General features: G+C 40.0%; 1 protein-coding gene across 4 annotated transcripts in view; it reads right to left on the bottom strand.

Moving 5' to 3' along the window:
- Window positions 1–17484, bottom strand: part of CACNA2D3 (calcium voltage-gated channel auxiliary subunit alpha2delta 3) — a 733714-nt gene that overhangs the window by 66298 nt on the left and 649932 nt on the right. For all 4 annotated transcript variants that reach the window (XR_004375600.1, XM_032794295.1, XM_075073101.1 and 1 more), the window contains exons 28-29: window positions 3408–3469; window positions 2041–2085 (exon numbers count right to left, since the gene is read on the bottom strand). Coding sequence is in view for 3 of the 4 variants with exons in the window: in XM_032794295.1 (XP_032650186.1) it covers window positions 2041–2085; window positions 3408–3469 (107 nt within the window). In the remaining variant the exon portion in view is untranslated. The remainder of the gene's footprint in view (window positions 1–2040; window positions 2086–3407; window positions 3470–17484) is intronic.

The following is a 17484-nucleotide window of genomic DNA, read 5'->3' as shown; positions in this document are numbered from 1 at the left end:
CCCGCTGCATCCGAGTTCAGATTGCTGTCCAGAGCGGTCAGTGCTGCACTCTGGGATGCCGCCCGGAGGCCAATAACGTCGATTTCCGTCCACATGAACCCTAATCCGAGTTATCACTATCGAATTTAGCGCTACTCCTCTCGTTTGGGAGGAGTTCCGAAATCGATTTAAGGAGCCGTTTAACTCGATATTAATGACGACGTCGTGTGAACGGATACAGCGTTAAATCGGTATATCGGCCATTAAACCGATTTAAAGTCGCAGTGTAGACCTGGCCTCTGTTATATTCTGCAGCCTGGTGGTTAGGGCACTGCCCTGGAATGTGGGAGACCCAGGTTCATCCCTACTCTGCCTGCTTCAGAGTGGGATAAAAAACCCTATATTCTGAATCAGACATTTGATGCTGGGACTCCCACATCCTAAGTCAGTGTCCTATCCACCAAGACACGCACCCTCTTGCACTGAAAAGCTCAGGTTTTGATCTGAAAATGGACTTTTCAACACAATTCCGTTTTTCTTTTCAAAAACATTCCAAAGGTTTTGGTTTCAATCCAGTGCAGAACAAAACTAAATGCAGAAACCATGACAGCTGCTATGAAATTGAATTGTCGTTTTCCAGTCAGCTCTATTATTTAGAAATGCACTGTAGTTTGCTGTAATGAGTTACTAATTTGATATGTTGAAGAATTGCCATGCTCCATTCTTACAATGTTGGGATTTTAAATTCTGTTTCCAGAATGTTTTCTGTGTTTTCGATCCCCTGTGGAGCCGCTACACATTTAAAAAGTGGTATCACTATACCTGGGTCTTGGCTGTTTTTTCAATAAAACATCTGCTCAAAATGTTCTGAATGTCAAACTATGTTGGGAATGCTGGGTAGAATCCCAGAAATGGGCTTGCCAGAATTGTCAGACACAGTAAACTGTTTGCAAGTTAATTTAAAGAAAAGTCTAGTAAAAATGAAAATATTTTTTTTCACAAGCCTAAATTGAATATCCATCTTAATACTTGCCTATGTTTCAAAACACTGTTCAAACACACCTGATGGCCCTTTTTGGATAACTTACACTATTCTTGGGGGTCGGGGGAAGTTTGAACTGACTGTTCTCGGTGAAGCCCCAACTTAATTTTATACCACAGGAAATATTGTGTAATACTTACTTTAACTATTATTGTTGTTTATTTATACAGTCCTGTAATAAACTGACCTTCTCCCCAGCTCACAAATGACCCACTGCCACATGCAGAGTCTCTTTCCAGACATTTTGTTTTTCAAACTTAGGCAAAAGGTAACAAAAAGTCAGCCCACGCTGAGCCACAGCTCCCAAGGATTCCCCCTTCCCCCCCATTTCCTGCAGGAAGGATGGAGATGTATCTTCTATGTTCTGTTCACTGAGCACCGCCACTCAAAGGCTTCTTTTTGGACTTTCTCTTTCCCTAGCAGGTTCTCACTGCCTCCCCTCCCAGGGAACTTCCTGTTGCTTCTTCCCACACTTAAGCACTCCCCCTCCCCAATTTTCTCTCTCTAGTCCCAGGTGTCCAATTTTAAACCTAATTGGGGTCAGCAGACCCGTCACAGGTTCATTTGCCCTGCTCCCCCTTAAAGGGGCCAGCCAACCTGGGATAAGCACTATGGCTGAGATTGGTGATATACAAAACATAGACATAAAGTTTCTTGGATTATGCTAACAGACAACCGGTCCAGTGTAGCTTTGTGCTTAATGAATCTTTCCAATGAATATTTTTATATATTAAAACTGGAAATTATATCAAATGGGTAATCTTCAGATAACAAGGAGTAGTTATTTATTATGTAAAAATGTTCCTTTAATGAAAGCCATATTAATTTCTTATTCTTTGATATGTATCAGGGACAAGTCTGTGTTTTAAAATGAACAGTACAGGAGTATAGAATCCCTGAACACCTTCTTACCATTTCCAGACTGACTTCAGAAAGTGCACTGCCTTACCTCAGATGAAGTTGCCATACTAAAAACTAAATGGAGATACAAAATGAGAAAAAGTCTATAAAATACTTACTTCATCATCACAGCTTATAGAACATCTTCCATCAAGAGACGGACACTGCAGGCGACACCAATAGGATATATATTTTACATCATTTTTTAATTTTTTATTCTGGTGGTTGTCTGAACTGATATTTTAAAAATGATAAGTACAAATTTAATCAAGAACAGTAGATAATCTAGAAAAGACCAAAAAAGTAGGACTATATTACATTAATTTAGTCCTGCATCAAGGGGGTTAATTCATGCTGTGCCAATTTCATTTGCTTATTCCAGTCTTTGCTGCCTACTCTATAATGATACAGGGCCCTACACAGGCAAGACTCCACTGAGACTTCAGTAGGGGTATTGTGTGAGTCAGGATTGTAAAACTGAGCCCATATTTCACAGAATACTTCAGAGATGATTATTCTCAGAAATAGTAGAATCTCAATGTATTCTCAAATTGGTCATGTAATCTCTTGATCCTTTTAAAGCTGGAAGAGATTATTTTGTTAAATAAATACACATTTTATACATAGTTTATTATTTATTAAAAACAAACTAGACAAAAATGATTCACTGAATACAGTTAGTCACTAGATCATTACTTCAAGTCACTTAAAGCTAGAGAGCAGATATACCATAAGCCCTGAAAAAAGGGCATAACTGTGCCACCCAAGAGAGACCAGGAACAAAATTGTGACTCAGTCACAATATCTGATCCTTGGTTTCCCCTTTCCTCCGGGAAGGACTTAATCTGTACCAGCCCTTTACCTGACATAGCTTACTTCTCCCCCAGTACCAACTGTGCTAGCTGGTACGTTTCAGGGACAGTGGACTCAAAGCTCCATCCATTCCTAGCCCACCTGCAGTGGAATGAGAGTAGCAGTCCCATTGAAACTGCTCCCAACACTGAACTGTAATCCACGGTTACGTGCCCTACCCCTGCCTTAATTCCCTGCATGGGCATGATGGGACAGCACAGTAATAGCAATGCATTGGAAGCAACTGCGGGGGGAGGTGGGAAGGTCCTTTGAAACCATATACAAAAATTTTGAGTGAAATCAGGTTTGTATTAAACATATTTATTCTTACTGTTATCAAAATGCGCTGATCAACCCAAAAGATACTTGAATACTGACAAGGTCATTCCTATTTTTCATGTCATTGTTGTTGTATTTTTTAATTTAATGTACCCTCAGGGTAATTGTTCATGTGTTTAGCCTCATGATCACCCTTTTGTGTTACAATGAATTGAAAAGTACATTAGAATAGCTTACGAACATCCATAGGAAATCTAGAACTGCTTTGGCTAAATAGATCCAGAACATCATCAGCTGTACAGCAAGAGAGTTGCTATGGTCTCATCTGCATAAGTAGTGTCTAATTGGAACATACCTGTCTACTGGCAGTCCAAAACTTCCGCTGGAAAAATTCAAGTTTCATCTGGATACCTACAGCTGGACAAATTATAAATAAAACCAAGTTATTAAAATATTTTACATGGTTATTTCAAATGATTCATAGGGAAAATGCTGGTTAAACCTACTTGGAAAAAAATACCCCAGTGGTTAAATTTAAGAGATCCACATGGTCACATATTAAACCAGATTTATCTTTTGCTTAAGAAAACAAGATACTGAGGACACAACATAGTAAGAACTCAAATCAGGAGTTATTAAAATTGTATGCCCTTTACAGTTAAAATAAAGAGACTGAAAAGCAAGCACCAAAGCTATGGCAATTCTTTTTTTCTAGATTGATCCCATATCTCAATAACCCAATTCTGTTGCATGCTGGGAAAAAACATACCTATTCACTACTGACAGGCCAGGAGGATAAGTAAAATTTAACTGCTGTGGAATTCTACACTACAGGAGAACCCTGCTGTGGGCTGAAGTCTTAAGTTGTCCAAAGTGAGCGAAAGGTGGCAGAAAGGTCATCTATAGATACCTGACCTACAGATATTTGTGTCAATTTTCTGAAAGTAAGCCCAAAGTGGAGTAAAAGAAATGAGGTAAAATGAGTGTGTCTAATTTAAAATATTGTTGGTTCAAGGGTTTCAAGACTCCTGATGAGGTTACCAATGGTAACAAATTATAAACAACTTAAAATGGTTTACTAAAAGATTATAATGAAAAGCTTATATGCTTTTGGAAAGATATTCTTAATATCTTCTTTTGTTAAAAATTACAATTTTGAAGAAAATGGCAGAAATTACAGGACAGAAGGATTTAGGGATGCCTTACGTTGCATGCCTACTTCAATTGCTCCTGTTGGCCATTGCAGAGAGGCAGATCTGCCCTGAGATCTTGCCCCTTCTGCTTCTGCGTCTGCTCCTGCTCCATGCTAGTGCACCCCTTTGTACTGATGGTGTCTTCCCTATGGCTCCTTTATGCTAGTCTGGCCGATGCACAAGGGCCAATGCAAGAATGAACTGGCACCTCAGTGGGCATGCTATAGCCTCAAATCCAATATAAAATTTCCCTGGACAGATCTTCCTGCAGGTCCTCCATAGGAGCTTCAGTTCTTGGAGCCTTGGTGACCAGACAGGGATTCCAGTAACGTCACTATCATTCATTATTGAAAAAAAAAATCTCCAAATTGTTTTGGAAACTCTAAGGAAACTTCATTCATTCATTTTTTCTCTAAGACCTATGTTATGGACTGCTTTTAATCATATTTCCATTCTTCCATAATATCTTATTCAGACTGACAATTGGTATTTGTTTTCACAAATACGTTGAAGATGAAATCATGAGCACATTTCATATTGTATTACCAAATATAAAAATGTATGATATGAAACTCAAAATATACTGCTACAATGGGATGTAAAATTAACAACAGAGAGACATTTTCATATTGTATTAGTGTAGAAAAAGTTTTATCCCTGCTGTGCTTCACATGCGATACTCAATGGTGCTCTCAGGGAGATCAGCACCCTTACAATGTCCCATTAGGCACAAAACTGCGTCTTTAGGTGCCTAAATACCTTTGAAAATCTGGCCCTGAGTCCTTTATATTTAGTAATAAATTTAATAGCCTATTTAACAGTTATTAAAGAGCACCTTTCATCAAAGGATCTCAAAGCACTTCACAAAAGTGGTTAAGAATATCCTCATTTTACTGATGGGAAAAATGAGACAAGTAAGATGAATGAGAGAATTCACACAGTCAGTGGCAGAATTCAGGATAGAGCATAGGTCTTCTGAGTCCAAGATGCTTGCTCTAACCATTAGATAACAATGCTGCCTTTCTTAAAAGAATGCAGATTTAAATGTAAAGTAGCTTGGGGCTCAAATGTTTCATTATGAAGTTCTGGAAGGTTAAAGGTCTGTGTATAGCCCAGAAGAATGTATTGGTTCCAAAATCTTTTTCAAATATATTTGATTGTTCTTAGGGCATAAAATAATCTGACCAGAAAAAAAAAATCCTGTGCTTGTCTCAGTGCTCTTGAAAAACACAGGGAATATATATTTCCTCATACGAAGCCTGCAAAAATGCTTTAGTATTACCTCAGGGGTTGAAAATAAAATTATTATTCCATTCACAAGCATTGTTAATTCTTCTGAACATGAGTTCAGTCAAATAATTATAATCTGAAATGTAGGAAACATTCTTAATTGCCATTTATTATACTTTACGTATAGGAGACTGTTCAAAGCACTGCATGTCAGGAAAAATGAATGCTAAGGAGTTATTCACTCAAAAAGCATATAAAACACTATGTAGACTTCCTAATGACATTGCACAAACCAGCATATAAACAATAAAAAAGGATAGGATTAAAATGTCATATTAGGATATACTCTCTTCAAAGAAAACTCCTGTTGCTGCTTTCACCATAAAGTGTTAATGGGAGCTGTGTTTTCTCTTCTTGTCTTTCACCATAGAAATATATCATGTAGCACTTTGTTATTTAAAAACAAGTATAAGAAGGATTACAAAGCTTTCCTTGGGGGAATACTTCACAAAGGAAGTATGTAATCTGTTAGGTGTGATATTTAAAACTTTGCCACTTTGGACATCCTACAACCTCAACTAGCGCAGACTAAAATATATGTTACATTTCAGTTTTACTTTCTTAAATAATACTGTACCTTAGAGATGAATGTTGCAGCCCTACTAATAGCCAAATAGCTAAATGATCTGAACAGTGTTTAAAAAAGAACACTGGCGGAGTTAGTAAAGCCCAACCATGCAGTCTTCACACAAGTGAAACTCCCACTGAAAATCATGGGAGTTTTACATGAGTGAGAGCAGGCCCAGCATTTCTGTCTGCTTTCTCCCCCTTCTAGTCTGTCCAAGAATACACTGAAATTCACAGAGCTGACACCAACAAAAACAAAACTGCAGCTGCCTGCCTTCTCTCATCCTCATAAAGAGAGCATGCTCTAAGTTTTGCAGAAATCAGTCCCAGGATTTCAGTTGTCTTTACACTCCAAAATTACACTGTGCAGTTCATTAAAATGTGCACATGAAATGTTTTACAGATGAGCTATTCATAATTATCTCATTACAGTTTCAAATTCTCTCTCATGTGGTAAGTAATTTATACTGGGCATTAGGATACGTTCAGTATAAACTCATCTTTGATTTAAGCAAGGATATAGACTGTGTATTTAACACTTGTCTACAAAGGTTTATTATGGAACTTGGGCGTTTGTAAAATGTTATCACAGGGGAACAATATTGTGGTATATTATGAATTGCTCTTACATGTTTATTACAATTACATTAAAATGGTTTACAAGAATCAAAATTTCTTTTAAGTAAATGTCGCTTTTCTAGGTACTAGGTATAAATGCCCCAATATATTTTTATGATCATTTTCTGATGTTTTAGAATGTTGATATCAGATAAGTTGAAGAAATGACTTTCTTGTATTTAGGCTCTGATCCAGGAACGCACTTAATCACATGTTTAACTTTAAGCATGTGAGTTGTTCTGCTGAATTCAATGGCTGCTCTTTTGCCGGACTGAGACCTCAGCTCTGAAAGGGGCAAGGTCCATGGTCATCCTTTTATCTTGTGAGAGTGAGTTCCATAGCTCCTATGAAAGCTCTGTCTTCCATACTCCCCCTAATGGTTGGCAGTTTCATTGTTCCAGTGCAAAGTAGCATTAAAGGGAGGTCATAGTCATGGAGGGAGAAGAATCATAGAATCACAGAATATCAGGGTTGGAAGGGACCTCAGGAGGTCATCTAGTCCAACCCCCTGCTCAAAGCAGGACCAACTAAATCATCCCAGCCAGGGCTTTGTCAAGCCTGACCTTAAAAACTTCTAAGGAAGGAGATTCTACCACCTCCCTAGGTAACCCATTCCAGTGCTTCACCACCCTCCTAGTGAAAAAGTTTTTCCTAATATCCAGCCTAAACCTCCCCCACTGCAACTTGAGACCATTACTCCTTGTTCTGTCATCTGGCACCACTGAGAACTGTATAGATCCATCCTTTTTGGGAACCCTTTTCAGGTAGTTGAAAGCAGGTATCAAATTCCCCTCATTCTTCTCTTCTGCAGACTAAATAATCCCAGTTCCCTCAGCCTCTCCTCATAAGTCATGTGCTTCAGCCTCCTAATAATTTTGTTGCCCTCCGCTTGACTTTTTCCAATATTTTCCACATCCTTCTTGTAGTGTGGGACCAAAGCTGAACACAGTACACCAGATGAGGCTCACCAATGTCGAATAGAGGTGAATGATCACGTCCCTTCAATCTGCTGGAAATGCTCCTACTTATACAGCCCAAAATGCCGTTAGCCTTACTTGGCAACAAGGGCATCATTGTTGACTCATCCAGCTTCTCGTCCACCATAACCCTAGGTCTTTTCTGCAGAACTGCTGCTGCCACTCGCGTCCCTATTGTAGAAGTGCATGGGATTCTTCCGTCCTAATGCAGGACTCTGCACTTGTCTTGTAACCTCATCAGATTTCTTTTGGCCCATTCCTCTAATTTGTCTAGGTCCCTTTGTATCCTATCCCTACCTTCCAGTGTATCTACCATTCCTCCCAGTTTAGTGTCCTCTGCAAATTTGCTGAGGGTGCAGTCCACACCATCCTCCAAATCATTAATGAAGATATTGAACAAATCTGGCCCCAGGACCGACCCTTGGGACACTCTGCTTGACACCAGCTGCCAACTAGACATGAAGCCATTGATCACTACCTGTTGAGCCCGATGATCTAGCTAGCTTTCTATCCACCTTATAGTCCATTCATCCAGCCCATACTTTAGCTTGCCAGTAAGAATACTGTGGAAGATCGTATCAAAAGAAATCTCTTAAGCAGCCATGGCCTGTGCCATGGAGGGCACTGAATGTCAGGAGAGAAACCTTGAACTAGTCTTTCCAGTATACAACTCTAGGGTGATGTGTTCACAGTGACCCGTGTTGCAATCATTGGGAGAATTTTCAGGGCATCTGGTTTCCTCTCCAGATATAATGAATTGCAACGATCAAGCCTGGAGGTCAAGAATGTATGAATCACCTTAGCTAGGTGCGTGTCCAATATGTGGAGACACAATCTTCTGGCCAGACACAGATGAAGTTGGCACTTTCTGCTATCATGACTATTTGGGCACTGAGGAGTCCAAAAGGGCTTATCGAACAATCTACGGGCAGAAGCCTTCAATAGTGGGGCATATTATAAAATGGCATATTAAAAAGGAAATAACCTCTTCTGCTAATATCTCTACCATCTTGCCAGGATTCAGCCTTAGCCAGCTGCTCTGCATCTAGATACTGACTGCTGGCTAGGTCTTCAGAAAGCTAGGAGACTTAACATTTAGGAGATGTAGACCTGGGCACTGACCATGATACTTCAGCCCATGTATCTCACGGTGCAGTCCTCCCTCACGCTATTATTGTCTGCTTATCGATAACAAAGTTGAGTCTTAGTCTTCAAATTATGAGAAAAGGGCAAAATCAAGACAAGATAAAAACTAATCCACTGCTGTGAGTTTCCTCTCATAACAATCTCTTCAAACAAATCGAGAAAACCTGTACTAGGGGAGTAGCAACTGTTCCTCAGGTCAGGTCAATGTTCTCAAATGAAATGCTATTGAGGGTACACCATGGCGTCAGCTGTGGCTATAGCACTGAAACAGCTGAATAATAGGAGAGATGAGATTGAGTCCTGCTTTTCCTTCTGTACTAAGTGCACAATTAAAAGATAGCTGGTGCTAAAGAAGCCACATTGGGTAGCACTCCCTGTGGGGTTCATTACGCTCCTGTCCAACCTATGTGAATTATATGCTACTTGAGAAAAGTAAAGAACATAATCTGTTAGCCACTAAGCAAAGGTGGCTTTGGCTACGAATTCTTAGGAGCCCAACTGCAGGGCCGCTCGGGGGTGGGGGCAAATGGGGCAATTTGCCCCAGGCTCCGCCGGGGCCCCAAGAGTTTTTCGCGGACTCTGGAGCGGAGTCCTTCACTTGCTCTGGGGGCCCCAGAAAACTCTCGCGGGGCCCAGGCCCCCAGAGGTTCTTCTGCTCCAAGTCTTCGGTGGCAATTCAGCAGTGAGGGGTCCTTCCGTTCTGGGATCCGCTGCTGAAGTGCTGGGTCTTCGGTGGCAATTTGGCAGTAGGGGGCTCTGGGATCCACCGCCAAAGTGCCTCGAAGACCTGCAGAGGGGGTCCTTCCGCCCCGGGACCTGCCGCCGATGTGTTAGGTCTTCGGCAGCAATTCGCTGAAGACCCCAGGCCCCCTGAATCCTCTGGGCGGCCATACCCAACTGAACATTGTTTTGTGGCCCCAAAACACCACATAGGCTGGAATAGAGAAGAATGCAGAGATATAAGTGCCACATTGATGACATTACATGATGCCGTCCTGCTACAGTATTGTGTTAATGTGATGGCGCTGTGTCCCGACACAAATGCTGGTATCACAGGTCATGCCTGGATGGCTCTGTTCAGTGATGAAGTGACTCTCCAGATGTTGAAGGCTGAATACTTCTCTATGTGATTCATTTGACAGAGTACAACATTAAAAGAGATTAATAGCATAATCAGTTACAATAACAAGTGAAGTTAAAAGTGAAGGGGTAGTTTGAAACTCAAGCCATGTCCATATTGTGAATATTTGTACTGGACTAGGCAAATCCCTAGTGTAGTTGTGCTGCAATGGTGTAAAACAGGGCTTGCAGTGGTATAGTTTACTGTAATTTATGCCAGTCGAGCAAATCTACATTGCTAGTTTGCACAAATCGATATTGTGCAGCACATTACAGGAGAATAGGGGGCCCAATTAATCATTGCTCTGTATCTTGTGTACTTATTTACTACCACTCTTGTCTAGAAGCATTTTACACTTACACTGCACAAGGTGGAGGACTCAGCAAATCAGACCCAGAAAGTTACATGGAAAATTTTTCACCTGAAGTGAGTTACTCTCATTACCACTTGTGAGTGATGAGTTCATCCTTCAGTGTCCCACAAATATGAAGTCTGAGTTTCAGCACAGCAATACGGTGCTGAATTTATATAATCCAAACATTTGATACCATATGAAACAATAATTTGCAGTCAACTTACTAGCAAGTCTAACAAATAGCCTTTGAAAGCAGCTAAGGAGAATAGGCAATATTAACTCCATGGAAAGCCTTTTTTTCTTTTGACAAAGCTGTCCATATTCCCCAGCGCACAGGCTATGAAATAACAGATGGTAGGTACCTACCATTTTAAAACTCAGTTTCAAGAAGGCAGTTGCTATTCTGCCTTTTCAACTGTGCATCATAATCTAGTCAGTCATTTTAAAGCACAAATATGAGAACATAAGGGCTAATGTGCTTGTTTAAAGGATCAAATGCAAAATACTAAACGTGATTAATCACTTAGGACTCATTTAGGCTGCTCAGTCCAAATACTTAGTTACTGGCCATTTGCAATGCAATTGCATAAAAAATTTTGCTTCACTTCATTTGCTAATGGATTCACTTGCATGTGTATATATGTCAGTACAGGTACATTATATTTAAATAATAGATGGGTTAAAGGCATCACTGAGGGAATAATTCTACTGAAAGGTGAGGGTGGATGGTTTATAATGTCACCTTTGTAGCCCTTTGGTTCCTTTCCTTTTTCAATTATATTGGAACTCCACGCTGCTTTTAAGTTTCAAAACATATATATATGGTGGCCAGACAGCAAGTGTGAAAAATTGAGATGGCTAATAATTTTATAAAACAGATACATTACAGAATGGTTTGGTTGATAAGACACTGTACTGACACTTCAAAACTTGGTTCAATTCCTGGTTCAGCCACAGACTTCCTGTGTAACTATGGAAAAGTCAATTCATCTGCCCTGTGCCTCCATTTCCCATCTGGGGATACAACTTCCCTATTCACAGGGGTGCTCCGAAGATAAAATACATTATTGATGGGGAGGTGTTCAAACACTACAGTGATGAGGGACATATGTATCTAGAAAGACAGAGAGAAAACAAATAACCCCTCACAATGGACCAGCATTTCTCATACTATATGGGTAAAACCTATGTTTGAAAACATGGTCAGCAAACACAAAAAGCAAATTTTTAGCCAGATAAGGAAAATGTTGTAGCTCTGTAACCCTTTCATCAGCAAATAACCTCTTCTTTGTACACTGGTGCATGCTGAAATTACAGGAATTCCCACACTGAAAATACAGGGCTTGCCTCCTCCTGTAAACAAGTGAGGGCAGCCAGACTGGGCAGTTCTATGAGAGCGGAAAAGTGGCAGCATTGTAACACCTTCTACAAGCCAGGCTGGGGTTATGTAGGTTTTTTGAGGGGGAGCTTGGGTCAAAAGTGGCAAGGCCAAAAATCATCTTCACTCTCTGGGCTATCCAAATGGGAGTGAATGGTACTTTGAAGTTAAAGCTGCACTGACTCCCACACAGCATCCTCTACAGTTCTACTGTGAAGCTGTGAGGGACAGCATCCAATGGAAGGGTCAGAGACTGTCCACAAAACATCCTGGAAGAGTCAGCAACTCACATGGAGGCTCTGGGACCAGTAGAGATGGAAGTAGAGTTCCACACAGCAGCCTGGGTTCAACAAATGTGGAGGCCCATGTCTCTTGCTCTACTCCCGACTCTCCTCCTCTGAAGATATTATTAGAAAGTGAATGTTGTGGAATATCCAGGACCTGTCTCCCCTCTTTCCACAGAGGATACAATACAGCCCATGATGAGTGATCTTTTCATGCCAGATTCTTTTTATTTAACAAATAACCTTTATGACAGACTGAGGAGTAGTTTAGTTGTCTAATCCATAGGGGTACTGGAACTAGGGTGCTGGGGGTGCTCATGCACCCCCAGCTTAAAGTGGTTTCCATTATATACAGTTTGGGTCAATGACTCTTGCACTCCCACTATAAAAATGGTTCCAGCACCCCTGGCCTAATCTGGAGTTTAGAAGATTTACAGAATTTTAGAGTAGTTTTATATTGATGTTCAGGCTCTCATCTCTCTTTCTCTGCTAACAATTACTTTAAATTAAATTTAATGCTATTCTACAGTCAGAAATGTTGCAGTGTATCTTAACCAGAACTTAGTTTGCCACCCTCCTTTCCTTTTCCTATAAGCCTGCCCATCATTCTTACTAAGCCCTTGTTTCTGATGGCTCTTGGCCATGATTTTACCATTTCTGTCTTGACTACTACAATTCTCTCCATTATAATCTTCCTAAATCACTAGTGTATAAATGTGAACTATTCCAGAATACTGTAATTATGCTACTGTCTCTGCAAACAAGGAAATAGCACCTCATATCACAGGCTACAACATGAACTATCTCAGATTAGGTTCAAAGCTGTTCTCTTAAGTACCTTGGGTTTTCAGATTAGCCAAGGACCAAATAGCCATAGAAACTGGACAACCTCCTTACACCAGAGATGACTTCTGAGGTATATTGTGAAGCAGCGTATTCTGTAACTGCCTACAGTGTGTCTGCATTGTAGATTAAAGGAGTACTTCCATCTCCAGAGCTGAAAGTCTAACACTTTTCGCAAGTGCTAAATTCACCCCAAAACATGTATTTGACATATCCTGTAATGAGGACTTAAAGAGGATCGTACACCCAAAAGTCTCTTAATTCCAATAACTTTTAAACAACAAATACATATTTCAGTCATGGCATTATGTAACATAAGCATGTTCTAGTGTCCTCTACTGTAGCTATCTCCTGAGATAAAGTAATTAAGAACATAAGAATGGCAATACAGGGTCAGATCAAAGGTCCATCCAGCCCAGTATCCTACCATCCATCTCCACCCTCTGACAAACAGAGCCTAGGGACACCATTCCTAACCCATCCTTCTTTCATTACCTAAAGAAGTATTAAAAATTATGAGTTAGCACTGATATACTATTAATTGTTTCATTTATAATTACTGAATGATAAAAAAAGAAAAATGGCCAATGATTGTACCTTTCCTGTCTGAAGTACTCGTATGCACCTTTCTTAGAGCACAATGCAACACCTTTCCCTGTAAGAATTTGGACAGAGTGTCGGCGGTATTGGTAAACAATGTCTTCCAAAATGTGCTATTTTCTGTATTCACTGCAGATTTTCAATACATTTTCTGATGGCTTCTCCAACATGAAGATTTTTTTAAATGGAGTGTTTTAATTACAAATGTCAACACTGACATTATTCCATTGGAGAGGTCACAATTACACAGGACAAGTTAATAACGAACGCAGCAGGCGAAGAAAGGGAAGTAGCTCTTTGTCTGCAAAAAGCACCTTATGTATTAGCTGCATCTGCACATTATAATGAGAATCTCCTAGAGTTAAACTAATATATATAATCAATTGGTCCTTTGCCATGTTCAGAGTTTAAGGAATATTATAAAATATTGCTTCACCATGTTGAAGTATGCCAGATCCAAATCAAGCCAGGAAGCTACCTAGACTATACAGGATCGTGCCATTGTTTCCAAGTTGTTTCATGTTTATTCTTACTTGCTTCTCTCAGTTAAAAAGTGTAATCTCTGCTTGTTTGTTTGTGGCTTCTTTCTCGATAAAATGAGATAATGTTAAATGACACTGATTCATAACTGAAGGGACACTATCAACGTGGTGTAGGTCCCCAAATGTATTTCTTTTATAAGAGGAAAGTATATACTCCCATATCTATATTTATATCTATGTCTAGAACATATCTGAATATCAAATCAATATTGTATCTGTATGCACACACACACACTCACACCTCCTGCCCCAGCCTGAACTATGGAGTCGCTATCAGTGCTTATTTTGTCCATAAAATAACCTAATGTTAACCTATAAACAAACTTAAAATAAAAATATTTTTGTAAATATTCAATTACATGCAGATACATACACACATATTGAAATAGTTTCTCAATGGTATTAAAAATTGTTCCATTATTACTGATACATTAATTAAACTGTTATAGAGACAAACATTTGGCAACACTGCACACACATGGAAGGTTGCAAATATAATTAATGATGCTCCGACAGCTTGGTAGAGTGCTCACGCATAGTTTGCTAAAGACCAAGATGTCACAAAACAGCTCCCTTGGAGCTATGGAGATGCCAGGTATAAATGAGTTAATGCTCGTGAGTGGCGATAGTGGAGAGCTGAAGTTCTGTACAATTCTCTAAGTGAACCTTGAAGCTGCAGCCCCTCCTCCTAGAAGATTTTTGCAATTAGTGGTGGGGTCAGTTGTTCTGGCTGGGGGACTCTAAAGATAGAAGGAAGGCTGTGCCAACTGGCATCTCCTGGAGGCCAAAGGAAAGCAGAAAGAAAGACAAGCATGAGCACTTGATGGGAGGCAGTACAGAAAGGGGAACAGAATGATGATCCTTGGAGGCCTAAGTTCATTGAAACTCAAACCATCAGGGAAAGCTGAAAGACCTTGGTTTGCAGCCAAGCTTTGACAAGCTGAATTGTGGAGCTCAGTCTGTGAACACCACCACTAACCAGACCCTCTTTGACTCCTTGACACACATCTTCCTTCTGGAGGACTAATGAAGCAGCAGCAGGAAGAAACATGAAAAGGAAATAAATTGAGTGAATACACGAAAAATACATAGATGCTCCTGACTGAAAATACATGGTATTTCAAGCAGGCTTTAGTGAGATGCTTGGAAGAAAACAGGTATCTGTAAATTACCATTTTGATAGTTAGACTATATTTCAAACTTTACAAGGTTGCAGTTGATATGCTGCCAATATTTTAACAAAAGGCTCCCACAAAAAAATGTTCTCCTTTACCCTGTGATAAGCCTTGTGTATGAGGGGTGAAACTCAGGGGAGGCACTCGAAAATCCATTTGTTGTTCTCCCATTTCAACATAAAAAAAGCTCTCTTATAACCAAGGAGGGAGGTAACTGCTTCGCAAACTTACTTCACTGGAAAGATACATAGCTTATTCCTGAAAAATATGATGAGTGCATCGACAATGCAAAGCAGCATTTTTTCCTGTGTAATTTGAAGGTGGGACACAGGATGGGATGAAAATGTGTCTGGTGTCTGTAGAATACTTCAGTAGATTTTTAGAAAACGCCTGACACCTAATGCAATCTCGTTCATTTCATTTCCAAAAAGGTGTCCCGTGGTAGTATTTTTATGAGTCTTAGGAATGATAGACAGTATCCAGAGATGGGGCAAACTCCATCTGAGGCAGGAAAACTGTTCTGGTGGCAGAATTTTTACAAGGAATTCCTATGAGCCTTTAGGAGCCCTCCCTCCAGCACACCTCCCTAGAAGGTACCTGCTCTGAAGGATATTTCTTAACTCTGATGACAGAGGAAATATGTAAAAATAGAAACCTGACTGTACTATGACTAAAATAAAGAAAATTTTATTTTAATAATTCTCTAACCATTTTATAGTTTTATAGTGTTTGCTCAATCACTTTTTGGCAATATTCAACCTCATCCCATGACTGGAACAAAAGAATAATACATTTATAAATCTTAAGGGAGGCGTCATGAAATCTCATGTACTTAAAAAAAAAATTCCATTTACTCTACTTGTTACAATTAAGGTTTTAATCTTACTAGTTGTTAGTGTGGCTTAGTTGGTATTCCTTTCACCTCTGGGCCAAAGGGTCGTGGTTTCAAGTTTCTAATTAGTGAACCTCAAGAGGCTCAGAGTTCCAATAAACAGCCACAAGTTGTGATCCTTATCTGAACCCTTTGAGTCTGTGACTCCACTCTCCCATGAGACTCTTCCACAGTTCGTCTCAACTGAAATGCAGCAAGAACAATCATTCTTGCAACAGTTCCCTTCCTCTAGTTCCAGTCCTGGTCACCAACTGGGTTCAAAACCACTGATCTACAGATTCCATAATCTCAAGAAAGACTAATTACAGAAATGAGTGCAGCTTCTCTGATTCCTATTTCCAAACAGGTTGATCCATTCCCTAGTTCAAGTTTTAATGCTAGAACTGTGGCTCATGCCCAATCCTGACACAACAGTGCAGTGCTGGGCAGGTCCTGCACTGTTAGGGATGGCATTCTTTAGATGCTACTGAAGAAAAGATCTTTCTCTTCCTGGTGACTAACAGTTACAGATTCCTTATAGATCTGTGCTAGGTTTTGTGGAGCCCTACATGGAATAAACTTTTGGGTTTACATCCAGTTTTTCCCATGCGTGACTAGGTCCCTCCCCTCTTCCCCGCTTCTCCTTATCCATGGAACACAACCTGGCTGCCTCTTTCATTCCTACCTGCAACTTCCCTGTGGTTCAATGACCTCATCCCTCTCATCTGTTTGTTTGTACATCCATAGATTGGGAAGCAAGGAGATGGGCAGAAAAGCAGGGTTCTAAGCAGGGGAAGAGTGAGAACAGATGAGGAATTCAATTTCTGCTGCATCCTGGTGGTTTCAGTTATACTGTACCACAGACTGGTAACAATACTCCATCTAGCATGATGGGTGTATGCATATAGTGCCAGGTCCTTGGAAGCATGAGACCCTATTGGTCCGACAGGCCTAAGATGAACACTAGAGAAAATCTCTGTGTCCAGGTTAAAATTCTTTTATTCATCATCACTTGAAAACCAACATTCAAAAGTATGTGTCTGATCTACTACTGAACAGATAATAGTTGCCATGTTCCTCTACACATTCCCTTTGCTATACCACTACACCAGGGGTCTGTAACCTTTCAGAAGTGGTGTGCCTAGTCTTCATTTATTCACTCTGATTTAAGGTTTCGTGTGCCAGTAATACATTTTAATGTTTTTAGAAGGTCTCTTTCGAAATCTATAACATATAATCAAACTATTGTTGTATGTAAAGTAAACAAGGTTTTTAAAATGTTTAAGAAGCTTCATTTAAAATTAAATTAAAATGCAGAGGCCCCCGGACTGGTGGCCAGGACCCAGGCAGTGTGAGTGCCACTGATAATCAGCTTGAGTGCCGCCTTCGGCACCTGTGCCATAGGTTGCCTACCCCTGCACTACACTATAAATTGCTTCAGGTTATCATGACTATAAGCAATATTATATAAAG

Source organism: Chelonoidis abingdonii, chromosome 17 (assembly GCF_003597395.2).
Source record: "Chelonoidis abingdonii isolate Lonesome George chromosome 17, CheloAbing_2.0, whole genome shotgun sequence".
In the NCBI taxonomy this organism is placed as follows: Eukaryota; Metazoa; Chordata; order Testudines; family Testudinidae; genus Chelonoidis; species Chelonoidis abingdonii.
Note: the sequence above shows the minus strand (reverse complement) of the source record. Positions and strands in the feature narration are given on the sequence as shown.